At 42.9% G+C, this 16,476-nt stretch overlaps 1 protein-coding gene across 2 annotated transcripts in view; it reads right to left on the bottom strand.

Annotated features, from left to right (window-relative positions):
• Nucleotides 1-16,476, bottom strand: part of Nfx1 (nuclear transcription factor, X-box binding 1) — a 54,788-nt gene that overhangs the window by 20,250 nt on the left and 18,062 nt on the right. For both annotated transcript variants that reach the window (XM_052176259.1, XM_052176260.1), the window contains exons 7-14: nt 15,622-15,761; nt 13,948-14,047; nt 13,630-13,847; nt 8,968-9,065; nt 6,454-6,484; nt 4,084-4,163; nt 2,322-2,430; nt 1,828-1,947 (exon numbers count right to left, since the gene is read on the bottom strand). In XM_052176259.1, the coding sequence (XP_052032219.1) occupies nt 1,828-1,947; nt 2,322-2,430; nt 4,084-4,163; nt 6,454-6,484; nt 8,968-9,065; nt 13,630-13,847; nt 13,948-14,047; nt 15,622-15,761 (896 nt within the window). The remainder of the gene's footprint in view (nt 1-1,827; nt 1,948-2,321; nt 2,431-4,083; nt 4,164-6,453; nt 6,485-8,967; nt 9,066-13,629; nt 13,848-13,947; nt 14,048-15,621; nt 15,762-16,476) is intronic.

The following is a 16,476-nucleotide window of genomic DNA, read 5'->3' as shown; positions in this document are numbered from 1 at the left end:
GGGGTCACCACAACACAAGGAACTGAGTTAAAGGTTTTCAGCATTAGGAAGGTTGAGAACCACTGATGTAACAGGTCACTCTACTGTTATTTTAAAAATCAGTGTTAGGGAGCAGAAGAGATAGATTAGCAGGCAAGACTTGAATCCCAAGTTCTACATGGCACCTTACAAATAACTGTAAGTCCAGTTCCAGAGGATCCAACTCTGTCTTTAGTGGACACTGTAGGCAACTGTTAGCAAAACACCCGTACGACACATAAAAACAAAATGTGTGTGGGGTGGGGCAAGATGGTTTAGTGGGTGGTGATGCTTGTCACCAAATGCAGCAATCTGGGATCTGTCCTCAGGACCTAACAGGAGAGAGCCAATTCCTGAAGGCTGTTCTCGACCTCTGTGTGTGCTATGGCACCCAAATAGAACTTAAAACGATTACGTAAGTGAGTGAGGTATTACATTGTTGAGATATGAGGCTGTATGCTTGTAATCTCAGCACCCAGGACACGGAGGCAGAAGGATCAAGAATTTGAAGCCAGCCTGACATGACTCGGCAAGCTGGAGGTCAGGCTAGCTATAAACCAAGACTGTCTCAAGCCCCCAGAAAACACCCCAATAAACATACTCTAAAACATATAAAGATAATAACAAAAAACAAGCAAATTCAAAATCATTACATTCAGGCTGGAGAGATGGCTCAGTGGTTAAGAGCACTGACTACACTTCCAGAGGCCCTGAGTTCAATTCCCAGCAACCACATAGTGGCTCATAACCATCTGTAATGAGGTCTGATGCCCTCTTCTGTTTAAAGAGAACAATGGTGAATACATTCAACAAATAAATAAAATCATTACATTTAGTAGGACCTTACTTTTAGTTCATAGAAATCTAATAGGAACCTCACAAACACTTATAACTTCAGGGGGATCTGACACTGAGTTCTGGCCTCTGCACTCACGGACACACACGCGCGTGCACACACACACACACAATTAAAAATAAATCTTTTAAAAAGTAGCATACATAATAAGTGACATAACACCAATCTTTTGGCTTACATTTTTGTATAAGTTAAATTATACAGAGGTGCCACAGTGGCGGGTTAATAATTTAATACTGATTCTCTAAACAAAGCCAAGTTCAATAACTTATTGTTACATTATTATTTACCTAAGTGTTCTCTCTCGATCTGTGTGTGTGTGCGCGCGCGCATGTGCGCGCATGTAAGAGTGTATGTGGCATGGCATGTGTGGGGAGGTCAGAAGGCAACTCTCTTCTTTCTTTTTTGGGTATAAAGAAGAGTTTATTCAGGACAGAGAATAGGATTTAATGGGGTAGTGGAGGCAGAGAAAGGCAGAGAGAGAGAAGGGAGAGGGGAGGAGAGCCCAAGAGGGGCAGAGAGGAGAGAGTGCCAAGAGGCAAAATCGATGAGAGAGGGGAGGACAACTCCCAGAAGTTAGTTTTTTATCTTTCCACCACAAGAGACCAGGAAATCAAACTTTACCTGACCTAGCCCACTGGCTTTAACTAGGTTATCTTTAATTTTGTAAAAACAATGTTTAATTTTGAAATATGCATAAAAAGTAGAGAAAACAGAGAAGTCTGAAAGACAAGAAACTAGGGATTCTTTCAAACTGTTGGGTGTGCTTGACAGCCACAATACTAAAGAATAAGAGATGAGCATACTGTTGCGGCTCGGTGTGTCTTAGATCACACATGCCTACACGGATGCAGAGGACAAGGGGCAGCTGCACCAACATGGCCAGGGGACTGCACATTAAAAATGACTGGGTATAAGCAGGCCGTGAGGCGTGGCAACATGAAGTGACTCACCTGGATGGTCACATTCATGGATCCTGGCACAGGTTTGGGTACACTCAGGAGGCCTAGTCCCACAGGGAACTGGTGGGTAGATCACAGAGGCCCCACAGTGGCAGGTTAATTCATCAAAGCCTGAGGGAAAAGATGAAGCAAAACAAGATGTACGTGAATATAATGATATGCACAGATACGTGTGATTTAATTGTTCCCTCTATCTTCATTATAGTGATGCATTACTGTGTTTGGCTAAGAATAAAATGTCTCAACATGTTTGAAACATAAACACTTATCAGTTCGATAACCCATATTAATCTAAGCAAACTAATTGCTCAAAGTTTCTAGGAAACTTTTGTTTGTGAGACAGGGTTTCTCTCTACAGCTCTGGCTACATGCAGTGTAGCCTGGAACTCATTATGTAGACCAGGCTAACCTCAAACTGACAAAGCTCTGCCTGCCTCTGCCTCCAAGTGCTCCAGACACTCTAAGTCCACAGTGAAGGCACTCACTGGCCTGCCAGCAGGTCTGACAGTTCCCTCGATGACAAGGTTCCTCACACCGATGAAGGCCACAGCGGAGTTTCCTCCCACAAATCAAAGGGCACTTGTGCTCCTTGTCCTAGAAGGAAAGATCTCTACATGTTAACACTACTTTCTCCACTTTACAAACAAAAATAAAACAAACTGCACATTTAAGAAGGAAACTATATGAGAAGGGCTTCAGAACCATCAAGACTAGGGGGAGGGGAAACAGGGAGCCAAGCCTGGGCCAAGCACTCACTGTAGCTGGACACCGGATGAACCTCACCGGACTAGCTCTGCTGTTGTTTGAGTTTTCTGACAATCAGAGGAACTCTAGGCTTCCAAACACTGACTTATCAACCTTAGTATAAAACACTTCATTTTTTTTTAAAAAAAAAGATTTATTTATTTATTTTATGTCTATGAGTACACTGTATAAATGGTTGTGAGCCACCATGTGGTTGCTGGGATTTGAACTCAGGACCTTCAAAAGAGCAGCCAGTGCTCTTAACCGCTGAGCCATCTCTCCAGCCCAACACTTCATTTTGTTAAAACAAAACTTTTTTTTTCGTACTATGCACTTAAGGGTACATGTGTCTGTGTGAGAATGCGTGCAGATTCCAGAGGCCAACCTCAGAATATTTTTTGCCTCCTGTGAGACAGGGTCTCATTATTCTACAATTCTTCACTAGGCTGGCACGGAAGCTCCAAGGATTCTCCAGTCTTTGCCTCCCCAGTACTAGGAATCAAACACATACCACCATGCCCAGCATTTTCTTTTTTTTGGTCAGATAGTCTTTTATTGAAATATTTTGTTTCTTCTTAACTAGCTGGGGACTCCACAGCACCACTGTTGATGTCATCTATGTCATGCGGGTGGTAGCCATCCACCTTGCAGCCCACAGACTGTGCAGTACCCAGGATCTCCTTGGTAGTTCCAGAAAGTTCTCTGGCCAAAGACCTGTGCCTCATTTGCCGGCATGCCCAGCATTTTAAAAAGATTTATTTTATGTACATTGGTATTTTATCTGCATGTATGTCACCTAGAACTGGAGTTACACAGCTGTGAGCTGCCACGTGGGTGCTGGGAATTGAGTGTGGGTCCTCTGGAGAACAGCCAGTGCTAGCCACTCCAGGCCCCATTCCCAGCAGGTCCTCCCTTGTACTTGTAAAGCAGGCACTTTACTACATCCCTAGCTGCAAAATAGAAAACACTGCGCTAAGTGTCATGGAACATGCCTTTACTTGGCATTCTGTACTTAGGAAGCAGAAACAGAGGCAGAAGCAGATTTTTGAGTTAAAGGCAAGCCCTGTCTACAAGGCAAGTTTTAGGTAGGTCAGCTAGGGCAATAAATGGAAAATCTGCATTTAAAAAACAAACCAGCAAACCCAGCAAACCCATTCTGGCCTCTGATCTGGCCCAATGAATGCATAAAACCCAAAGCTCAAATTGCTAAGTCCACAACCAGTCAGTGCTGGAACAAAAGCCACCCACAGGACCACTCTTATCTGTGAGATGGCTCCATAGTTAAAAGAGGACTAGGGCTGGAGGCCTTCTCTGTCTTTCTCTATGTGAACGGAGGCCACAGACAGCCTAAAACGGCCATGTCTGCGTGCAGACTAGGGGAGCTTTCTGATGGCTGTTTGGGGCCCCCCTGCCGATTTCTAAATCTGGGACACATTCCAGGAGGTTGAGGCTTCTAAATGAATGGAATCAGATAACACCAACAATGATGCTAAGTTCACTTACCACACAGCAGATCTCATTACATTTATGCCGTCCACACAATCGTTTCTTGTTACACCGCTTGTCGCACATAAATGTAGCATCTATTACAGCCGATTAAAGAAAAAACATGCAAAAGATGTAAACATTCATTTAACATACAATCGAGTGAATATAGGCTGAAGAAATATAAAATGTAATATAAATAAATTAATGATAAAATGCTTTTAGAATATTACTTTTACCTGAGAAAACAAAAACCAATGCTAACTAATACATGATATGGGTAAGAGAAGAGAAAATGTGCTCCATCTACATTTTCTGTACATGGAGTACATATATATCCAACAAAACTTCATGTGGGCTCTAGAAAACACTCAGGGGCAGGCTGCCTGTGTAGTCCGCTCAGGGCCCTGGCACCACACACACAAAAGAAAAGGCGGTATGTACATCTATGCTTTATATATACTTTCTATAGTAAAGAGAGTTAGGCTAGCTTAGTGTTACAGCACTGTTCTAATGTGAGGCCCTGGGTTCAATCCCCACTAAAAAGAAGAGGGGGTGAAAACAAAAGCCAGAATACCTAAGGCACACACAAAGGGCAGAGAACACACACTCAATCAAACAAGAAGCTTTTGTGTATGAAATTGAAGGACACCATAAAAAAAAGGCAAAACCTCACAAAACAGAAACACATTTATAAATTACATACCTCATAAGCATCCAAGATCCAGATATATATTACAAATTGACAACAGAAAGAACAACCCAGCTTTTAAAAAGCACAAAAGACTTAAGAGATCTTTCCCCCAAAGACATACAAGTGGCCATAGAAATGAAGATCGAATCCCACTTCACATCCAGAGCAACAGGTTTGTCTGTTTTGGCCACTACTGTGTATCCCTGCTTGGGCTAGAATTTGCATAATCTAAGTGGGGCAGTGTATGTCTGTAATCCCAGGATTCAGAAGGTTTAGGCAGGAGGACCAGAAGTTCAAGATTATTCTTCGATGCACAGTGAATTCTAGGCCAGCCCTGTATACGGGTGGCTAGACAAGACAGGGACTGGTAGGCAGAGTCGGAGATGAGGACCAATGGCTAAGGAAGGAAGACCCCCCCACAGGCCTACCAGGCAGGCACCAAGGGGTCAGGTATCATGAGCATAAAATAAATCCAGCTTCATTTGCACCCACAACTTATATTTTCAAAGCTATTGACAGATATGGCAATGCATGCCTGTCAACCTAGCAACCAGGCCAGGCTTTGTCTAGGAACAAACCCCCCCAAAAAAACAAATAAATGTGTATGTCCTCTGCTATGACTGGGGCCTAAGGAAGTCAGGAGAGCAGGGTATGAGGTTCCTTGGAACAGATGGTTACAGAGTTACCGATGGTTGCAAGGCCCTGGGTGGGAGCTGGGAACCAAACCCAGGTCATCTAAAGGAGCAGCCAGTACTGCTGAGCACTCTCTCAGAGCCCTTGCCTTTTTAAAGGATTTGTGCTTGTGTTTGTGAACAGAGTACACAGGTGAGGACATCAGATGTCCTCTATTATTCTGCCTTGTCCTCTGTGTAAGGTCTTCCCTGAACATGGCTCCAGTTTTCCTAGCCAGGCCGGAAGCTGGAACAGGAAGCTGCTTGGAGCTGGGAGGACAGCACGAAGACAACGCCCAGCTTAGTATCTAACTCTCGTTCTCGTGACTGCACTGAGTCATCCCTAAGAGAGCCCCCTTTAAACAATTACTTTTGTGTTTGATACAATATGCATGGTGGAGGTCATAGAACAACTTTTGGGCGTCTTTCTTCCCCTGTTTGTGCAGGGATTTTGTTGTCTGTAGCTTTAAGAGACTCTAGACTGGGCTGACGGAGTGTCTCATCTATTTCCCACCCGGCCGCAATGGTGGAGCTATGCCGTATCTGGCTCACTCGGGTTCTAGGAGTGAACTCAGGGCATCAGGCTTGGGTAGCTGTTACCAGCTGAGATATGGGCGCCTCATATTTATTTCAAAATAGGTGACAATATAGGGATATAATGCAGGTGGGCCTGGAACTGCTGTTAGAGGCTCAGACAATGTTGCAGACTCTCAATTGTCCTGCCTCCATTTACAGAATTCTGGAACTGTGGGTCTGGAACACCACACTGGGGTTCAATTTATTTTTAAAATGTATTTCAAAGTAAGATGTAGACACGAGTGTAGTTAGCTCAATTTTTAAGAAGAGAAATAGTAGAATTCAATGGATGTTTTTTTTCTCCTTTTACCATAAAAGTTATAAATGTAATGGACAAATCATAAATGTTTCTTCACTGAATTCTGATAAACATGTAACAGTATTTTATGACTACATAGGGCAGTGTCTTCATTCCACAAAGTTCCCTTGTGCCCCCTTCAGCCATACCTTCACTTTTAAGACTGGTACATGGAAGCTCCTAAGGAGAAAGAGAAAGGAACAGTAGTTACTTCAGGAGTAATTCAAATGACCCCTGCAGAAGAACACAGAGCACAACATGCTCATTCCGGGCCCCATCCTAGAGCTACCCCAACTATGTCAGTGTGCTTCAACCACGAGACTCCACATTTCCTGATTTTTCATGCAATACAATTCCAATGTAATTCCACCAATCTTTGTGGTCTGGTCTAGAAGCCCAGAGCAGATTAGGAATTATAAAGTCTGAAAAGAAAAGTGGTGTCTAAAGATATCAAAACATGATTTCCTGACCAGGGTACAGACAGAAAAAAACCACGAAAAGCAGATGTAAGAGTGGAAAACTGAAGATGAGCTGTTCCCCTCCTGTAAAGCCTCCTCTCGGGAGGCAGGGTCAGGACAATGAATTCAAGGGCAGTCAGGCAACACAGTGAGACTATGTCTCCAAATGTTAACTCATTAAAAACATAAAAGATTCATTTTAAAAATCGAAAATAGCAAATAACTTGCCACCATTTAACCTAAGGGAAACACGTGCCCTGAAAATACCACAGGCAAGAAAATAAGCAGGCCTTTGGGCCACAGACCACTATTAACCATGGTTTCAACCCTGTGAGAGGAGCCCAAAGGCTTCCACATGCCATTTGCTTGGGCAAGATCATGTAGAAAATATGTGTTAAGGATGATGTATGGGGAATTGAATCAGTATGAGGCAGCAGGGGTGGAGCTGCCTAGAAGCTGCACTTTGTAAAAATGGCTCTAATTTACTAACTTGCAAACTGTAAACAGATGTGAAGCGGTGTAAGAAACGGAAGCCTTTTGGCTGGGTATGATGCCTATGATCTCAGCACTCTGGAAGCTGAGGCAGGAAGCTTTGAATTCAAGGCTAGCCTGGGCAGTACTGTGAGGTACAGTGAGACTGAGACCCTGTCTCAAAAGAACAAAATACAAACCAATAAGAAGAAAGAAAGAAAATGACACTTATTCAAATTTACTTTCATCCCATTAAAAGAAACATTTTGTGAACCACCCATTTAGCTAGGCATGGGGGCACATGCCTTTAATTCCAGCACCTGGGAGGTAGAGACAGGCAAGCCTATGGTACAAGAAGGCCAGCCTGGTCTACAGAGTTCCAAAACAACCAGGCCACACAGAGAAACCTTGTCTTGAAAAACAAAACAAAGAAAATTAAAATCCATGTAGTTAAATGAGAGCTCCTGTGGTCCTTACAACGTTGGTGATCACTAAGTGGAAACATCTCAAAGCCTGAACTCAAGCCTTATATGATAAGCACAAGCTTTATTACTAAGCTACACCCTCAACTCCTTCAGTCATTAATCTGGCATTTACAAAGTAAGAATGCTACAGCCACACACTGTGGCTTTCAGTATAAATACCCCATGAGCGTTACACAATTGCCATCATAAAGCATGATACTATGTTTTCTTCTTCCTTTTATTATGAAGCTAATCCATTAAACAAATTATATCCTCAAAATAATGTGGGAATTGGTTGTTGCTCAGACCTTAACTACTTTAACAAAAAGCACCAACTGTTAAGGTCTGTCTTCATCCTAGCCTATGGTCTTTAGAGGAGGTCCTGACACAGACTAAAATGGCTTCCTGGTAGAAAAGCAGGGCAGATCATTACTTAGAAGGCTCCATCCTTAAGACAGCCATAAAAGACTTCATGCCTCTTCTGGTTAGAAACAGAAATGGGCACTAAAGCCCAACTGCAGAATGACCGTCAGATGCCCAATCACACTACCTAGGGCTGAAATAAAAATCTGAATTCTGGCTTCTGAACTTGGCTCTCAGGAGGTACTATTTAGTTGAATGCCACTGTTTGTCTATGGCTTGTGTCAATTGGATAGTCTGGATAGTCTAAGCATACGACATAAAAGGAGGCTGGCCATACTGGACAGTTTTAGCCTCGAGGCTTTGGTTACACAATAGCCACCAAAGTCTGGAGAGACTGAGATTGGCTTGGTATGTAATCATCACACTAGGATGACAATACATGTTCAACACACAGGCTTTTGTGAGCCTTCCTGGCTGAAATATTCCTACATATTATCACACACAGATAGCAGGAAGGTCAGGAAGCTCCACATCTGTTCCTTCCTTGGAGTCTTTCCTACATGGTTGTCTACTGACTAATTCTGTGTCCTTTCCTGCAACCATGACTGACAGTTTTCAGTCAATTTAGTCTACAAATTATCATGTTATGAGTGGTCCTGGGGTGCACTGGCCTTCAGGTCAGATGAGAATTAAGTGGTCGTGTTGGCTATATGAGCAGCTCATGTGGCTAACACAGTAGTGCTGTCTTCTTTCACATCTATACTTGGGGTGAACGACCCTCCAGACTCTCCGTGGGGGGATTCAGTGAGTAAAGCTGGGGTAAGGCTGGATGATTTGTTCCTCCTCTCCCACAATCACCATTTTAAAGGGCAATGACAACCATGATCCTAACAGTATTCAGACTCACCTTCGTCCTGAAAGAACACCTGCAGGAAATAACTGACGTGCGAGAGCATGGCCCACAGTCTCCCTCATGACAGAGCTTTTCGCAGGTATGGATGAAATCTGCAAGAAAAGGAAAAGAGTTGGGAGCGACATCTGCAGTGACTGATTTTGATATTTCCAAATTCACTACCACATGTTGTCTTCCTCAGCTTCCCGCCATCCAGTAGGCTGGCCCTTCCAGAGTCTAGCATCAGTCACTGGAATAGGCTTTGGATGCATGTTGCTTGCTGGGACAAAACATAAGACTTCCCGACCTTTGCTTTAGGTCTTAAGTTCACTGCATTACATTCAGATCTCCCTTAAATTTAATTGTGGATAACTTCAATGTAATGCTCTGGGCTCTGAAATTCATCTGGGATCATAGACAATTCCTAAGCCACAATCCATAATTCCTTCAATTGGGGCTGCTCTCTACATAGCCACAGACAGCCTGCATTCACCTGACAGATAACTAGATTAAGACGGAGGGAGCCTCGAACTCCCCATCCTCCTATCTCCATCTCTTACTCCTCATAACATTTTATGAAATGCCAGGGGGATCAAGATCGACTCAAAGGCTTTCTATAAGTCTGGCTACTGAGCTACATCTTCAGCTCGCAATCCCGCCAGCAATACTCCGTCTACCTCATGCTACGTGGATTGAAACCAGGGATATATGTGTGTGCGCGAAAATAAATAAAATAATGTATGCCAGGCTGGCCTCAAGGTCACTCTGACCTGGATGATCTGAACTCCTGACTCTTGTTTCTTCTTCCCAGGTGCTAGGATTATGGGTATACTGTATCATGCCTGGCTTTAGTTTCTTTTTCTTTACTGATGGTCTCTATTTGATGTGAGTCTCATCCTTTCTTTCAGACTAAGCCTTTGGTTTAATGAACACACTGATAGCAGGTATTTGAAGCTCTCCTAATCTGACATCTGGCTTCCGTCACGAGCAGGCTGTGCTGCTTTCCTTCTCGGCACACCACACACAATTACAATTATAGCAGCTGTGAACTGCCTTAAAGGCCTCCCTTCCCAAAGCTGCAAAAGGGTACTGTATTATATATGTATGTATATATGTATGTATGTATGTATGTATGTATGTATGTATGTACGCATGCATGCACATACGTGAGCATGTGAGTGCCATGGCAGACATGTCGTGGTCAGAAGACACTGTGGGAATCAGTTTTCTCCTTACATGAATGGCTTCTGGTAAATAACCTTACTCACCCCCACTGAATGTTTGTGGGTTTTTGTTTTTCAAGACAGGGTCTCTCTGCACGGCCCTGGCTGTCCTGGAGGTCACAAAGATCTGGCCGTAGGCCTGTGCCACCACTAACACCCTAGTGTGCTGACCTTCTAAAACCGCTCAGGCACTCTGAACTTTTTAGCTTTTTTGTCTCCCAAGTGAGTGCTAGGATTAGGCCTGTGACAACACCTTCTACATTTTTGGTTGACTGACTTATTTTGTGATGTGGCCAGACTACTTTAAAGTCATCTACTTCTCTCACAGTATGTTCTTTGGGCAGCAAAGCCTTGGAAGTACACATTTACTTAAGATGACAGTTATTTTAGCAAGTAACTTTTAGGCTGTCTGGACTACATTCAGGCCCAAGACTCCATTAATTCACTAGACTTTATTAAAAAAAGGTATAGCCTGGCGTCCAGATTACTCAGCAGTCTGACCCTATTACATGTGTTCTAGAAGAGTCTGAAATTTGTTCTGAGTCCAGAAAGGCTCCTTTTAGACATCTCTTTTCCTGGTTTATTTCTAATGAACTAGCTGGCCAATACTATGGTCTAGTGTATATAGCTCTTATTTTTCTGGGGGGTGGGGGGGATTGGTTTTTTTCAAGACAGGGTTTCTCTTGCATAGCCCTGGTTGTCCTAGAACTCACTCTGTAGACCAGGCTGGCCTTGAACTCAGAAATCCGCCCGCCTCTGTCTACCAGCGTGCTGGGATTACAGGTGTGCACCAGGCGTGCACCACCGACAGCCCAGGTATAGCTCTTAATTAAGAGAATGTATTATTTTCTAAAGGTTCCTCAGACCCTCACTTCCCATTTGCTGAGATTTCAGGTGTGGATCACCCCCACCCCCTACTTTTTGAGATAAGATAGTGTGATGGAATTATAAGCATACATAATTACATCCAAAGTAAAGGATTAGCAAATTCCAGGACAGCCAGGGCTACACAGAGAAACCCAGTAAAAGACAAAAGAATGAGGAACCAAATTTAGATCCCCAACAACTACCTAAGAAGCTAGGCTGTACCAGACAGTCTAACCAAAACAGCAAAGTTCATCAGAGGAGCCTGTGTCTCAAGAAATAAAGTGGATAATGGTAGAAGATGAGAACTGGCCTCTCCACCTGCAGCCAACATGAATGTATTAGTAATTGTAGAAAGCAAGTGTAATACAGGAGACTGTCCAGAGCTCTAGAGCACCCTCTGTCGGGGCAGAAGGAAGGGAAAGGGGGACTCAATGTTCTTCCACATTGTTCTGTAACATTTGAAAATTTTTCATTCAAAACCATTTCTTTAAAACTATCAAAAAGTAAAAACCAAAGGAAATAAACACACAACATCCTGCTAGGGGCTGGAGATGAGGCTCAGTGTTAGATCAGCCTGGGCTAGACACTGTGCCCCGGGGTACGACGACAATCTGCCATGGCACTGCAGTTCCCTCAGGAGCCCTTGATTCGCCTGCTCCGAGGCCCAACAGCACAGGTCACCACAGTCTGCACAGCAGTCTCCCCTCTTTACCCATCTCAGTTAGGGTTTCTTTTATTGCCTACAGAATAGCCAAGACTAGGGATAGGGCTACGCTGTGAAACCATTATAAAGCAAAGCTACGCCCTTCAAGAAAGGGGAGATTTGACCATCTTTCCATCTTTCACTTAGAAGTCATTTGGTCTTTATTTCATACACAAAGAAAGTTCAAGGTTAGTCTGTGCTACATAAGACTTTCCAAAGCAAACCAAAGAAAGCCCTAAGAAATGACAATATGTAAAATAGAACAGAGAGCGCAGTTCTTCTCTACACAGGATTTTAAAATTAGACTGAGGGAAAAGTCTAGGTAGGTTGCTCCACTGATCTCCTCTAGTGCATAAAAGAAACGTGAAACATCACATTTTACTAAAACGAAACTGGACCAAGCCTGTCTGCCTTTCCTTAGGAAAATACATTGTTAGTCAGTGGGATTCTACCTGAGCTGCCTTCTTTCATTTTTCTAAAGTCAGCTTTCTACAGCACTCACTCAGTAATGAAGCCAGCAAGTAACTGCAAGGCTAAACCGGTGCGTGCTGCAAAGACCAAGTCACACTCAGAACTCAAGTCACTGAGGAGCAGTGGTGCATGTCTGTTGTCCTGCCTTTGAGGCAAGGCTGAGGCAAGGAATAGGCTGACAGACGCTAGCTGGGCTACATAGTGAATTCCAGGCCAGCCTGAGCTACATACAAGATCCTGTCTCAGAAAACAAAGCAGTACGACAGCCCTGACACAAACAAAACTCACAAAATTGCTTTATATTTAATTCCAATGAAATTTTCTATATACAAATGACCAGACGCCATAAAAGAGGAAGAAGGAAGGTTATCATTAGAGATCAGAAGGCAGCCACACTAAGAATATTACTAAGAATAAGCAACAAGAGCCAAGGCTACAAACAACCTTAATAAACAACAAGCCTCAGAAAACCTGTATTAAAATCCAAACTGCACACACACAGGTGCAGAGCAGATAGCCTGAGAAACCTCAGCGGGCCCCACAGCATCACTTTAGTCAGGGTAACAGGTCCACAAGAAAGATGACTACTAACTCAACAATGCAAAAGGAATTATCTCCTGTTTTCAGTTTTTAAAGGTCATATGATCTGGGTATGATAGCTCACATCTGTCATCCAAGTCCCAGAGAGGCTGCCAGGCTGAGCTACACAGAACCAGTTTTACCAGGGATGCTTACAGTCTGCTTGCAAGGAAAGTTAAGAAAAGTATGTACCCAGTCAGAGTGCCATCCCCAACTACGGGGAGGAGCTTATCTAGAAGGGAGTAACTAGCTGAGACTGTTGCACTTAGAAATTCGTTCTTAAGTGTCTCATCCAGGGTTGTTTTTGCATGTTCCTATTAGAAAAGATGACATTTAAACACTTGTGGAATGCTAGATCAGTAAAAGTCTATATGATGTTAGCACTAGGCAGCGAAGAGAACTGACGGTGTTGGCAATAAAACTAGAGAGATGACTTGGGTATCTGTATTTCACAACTGTAGTTTAAGAAAAAAGTACCTATCCAAACTTGATTACATTTATAAGAACCTCTGCTCTTAGGAGTGGTATTTAACATTACTTGGTGAAAATGTCATTACTCTTAAACATTTACATTTTTAAAAAATAAATCTAATTTTTATTTTATGTATATGAATTGTTTGCCTTCATGTGTGTCTGTGTGTGTGTATATATATATAAAATATATAATATATACATATATTACAGACAGACAGTTGTAATCCACCACGGTGTTCCACCATGTTGGTGTTTAAAATTGAACCTGGGTCTTCTGAAAGAGCAGCCAGTGGTCTTAATCAATGAGATATCTCTTCATCTCCTACATATTTAAAAAACAAATTTAGGTCAACGAGTTACCTGAGGAACCACAGGACAAGGGCTTGCCACACACTTTTCCACAGGAAGGGACAGGATCCATGCATGTTTTGCGACCATTACTTCCATGTTCCAGCAACTGGCTGAGAGGTGTCTGGCCACAAGGGCAGTATCGCACCAAATGGGGGAGCCGCGGGCACGGCTGGCAAGGCTGAGGGTGGCAAACCTGAGAACAGGTATGGCTCCCACACTTCAAGTCCCTATGAAGAAAAACAACAATTAATTGCATAACTGTTACATAAAATGAAGCTTTAATCTAAAAGAAACTTTAATCTAAAAACATAAAATGGAAACTCTTACTTGCCACATATCTTCAAACAGCTGAAGTCCCCAAATCCATCAGACTTTCCCACATCAGTTCCACACAACACATCTCGGGAGGTGCTGCCACAGTAGCACACTTGAGGGCACAATTTAAAGGACAAATCAATAACCAATCCATGCTTTAAAATACTCCTAACAACCTATAAATGTTCATTAGTATAGACCAGACATGATGCAAAAATTAATGTTGTTTATACAGCAGCTCTCTCACCCATCTAAGAGTTTTACATGGAAATAAAAGTTCTGCTCCTTTGCCAATCTCTTAGTGCTGCCGCAGATATCTTGTAAACAGATTACCTCAAAAAGTTAGAGTTGATTTGGTATCTAGGACAATGGTAGAACAGCATGGGCTGTGGACTCTCTGGATGTGTACATAGGGTACCTCAAGCTAGGCTGGTAGATGTAGAGGGACTGATCCCTAGTTCCCCACCGACACTTCAACACAAGTAAAATGGATCTGAGAGCATTCACAGAATTCAAAAAAGGTCCATGCTACTGAAAAAAAGCTCCTAATTTTCATTAAATTACATAATTTTTCTGGTATCACTTTACATTTTCTTCACAAGGGATATTTATCACAAATTAGTCTATACATATATAACTTGTCCATATGATAAATGGTGAGCAAGAGTAAAAACTAAACTTAAACAGTGGAACTAATTAAATGCTAACTTCTTTCTAAGGACAATTTAGGTTATCTACTGGTCCAGAAAATCAACATCAGAATAAATGTAATTGAGTTCAAGAACAGACTGGTTTAACAGCAAGTTCTAGGCAAGACAAAAAAAAAATTAAAACCATAAAATAGTATATTAAACAGAATCAAAAACAACTTCTGGCATATGGTTAGAGGAAAAACTCATGACTGAAACATATTTTTTTTTCAGTGCTGAGAAATAGCTCAATGGTTAAGAGTACTGGCTGCTCTCACAAAGGATCTAGGTTCGATTCCTCAGCACCCATGTAATTACATGCCTGTAATTCGGGGTTCAGGAATCTGGTGTCCTTGGGTCTCCCTAGGCACTCAGGCAACACAAACCGGCACACCCACATATACATAGGGAAAACATCCATACACATTAACAAAAAAAGGGACATTCTATCTTCAAATAAGAACATGTGCATCTTTACCCACTGTGATACTAAAACTCACATCTCATCAGGTAAGTATTTGTTGGATGAACTAATACAGACAGGGAATAATGAGTACTTTGGAACCAATGAACTGGCGAACAAACTCCAGCAGCCAGGAGTTTCTGAGAGCGACCTGTTCTACCAGCAGCCCTTTCTTTGCTGAGTTTTGTTCTTCCCCTTTTCTTCTATTCTGAGGCAGGGTCTGACTGGGTCATAACATACACATGCTTAAATTCACAAGTTTACTTATAAGTATGCTGAGGTTGACCAGTTGTCAAAGTGACTGTAGCAGTTCATACATTTGCCAGCGCCGTATGAAGATGCTAGCCGCTTACCTTTGCCAACATTTGGTTTTCAGTCTTTCATTCAGAATCCCTGTTAAGCATCACTAGATGCCTCACTGTGGACTTGGTTTTGATCCCTGTCCCTTGGACTCTCCCTCTAGGGCAGGCTTCTGTAAAGCTACAATTCCAGAACTGCCGATGAGCAGTGCTAACAGGTGTGGACACCACTCACCCTGGTTCAGTATGATCCGGCAAGGCTGGCATTGACCCCCGTGGCACAGCTCAGCACAGTGGTGCTGACCACAGTTCAAAATGTTCTCACACGCATTAGAACAGTGGACTGAGACAGGCTGACCACAGCGAACTGTGTGCCTGTAAGACAGACACAATATATCACTCTGAAGTTCCCACCACAGACTGAGTGACAGCGAAGCTCAAGCCCTTAATACCTACTAAGCGTTTCTCTTGACTTTGCTCTCCCCAACTTTTGCTAAGTGTTTTCTTTGAATTTTTAATTAGTTTGGTTTATAATTAGACATGTTTGTAAACAGGCATGTAGATGGCTGTGGAGGCCAGCAATGTCATAGTCTGCAGAACTGGAGTGAGCTGCCCAACATGGGTCCTGGGACTGGAACTCAGGCCTTTTCAACAGTCATGCTCTTTTAATCACTAAGTCATCTCTCTCGCCCCTCCTACCATTTTTTATTTCAATATTGTCCCCACTGCCTCCCCGTCTTCCTCCCTCCTTCCTATTTTCTACTCTGCCTTTCTTTCTTTGCTGTTTTCTAATTAGTGGTCAAAGAAAAGCTAATTCTGAAAACTTGTCCTGGTCCACTGAGCAGCATGCAGGAAGGAAAGAACCCTGGAAGGATGGGTCAAGTCTGGGTTCCACTGTCGCTGCCTGGAGCTGCCTGTCCTCCTCTAACAACCAGGAAAGAAAGGCGTCAACGTGCGCCCAGATCTGTCACACTCAAACCAGAAGCATAACAGTATTTTCCTGGGATCAAGCATGTCCGTACTGCATATAGCACACTACTCAACAAGACCGGGACAGGACTGACTCTAGCTTGTTCCAATAAGTATCCTG

Source organism: Apodemus sylvaticus, chromosome 3 (assembly GCF_947179515.1).
Source record: "Apodemus sylvaticus chromosome 3, mApoSyl1.1, whole genome shotgun sequence".
Taxonomy (NCBI): domain Eukaryota; kingdom Metazoa; phylum Chordata; class Mammalia; order Rodentia; family Muridae; genus Apodemus; species Apodemus sylvaticus.
This window is presented reverse-complemented; position numbering and strand designations above follow the sequence as displayed.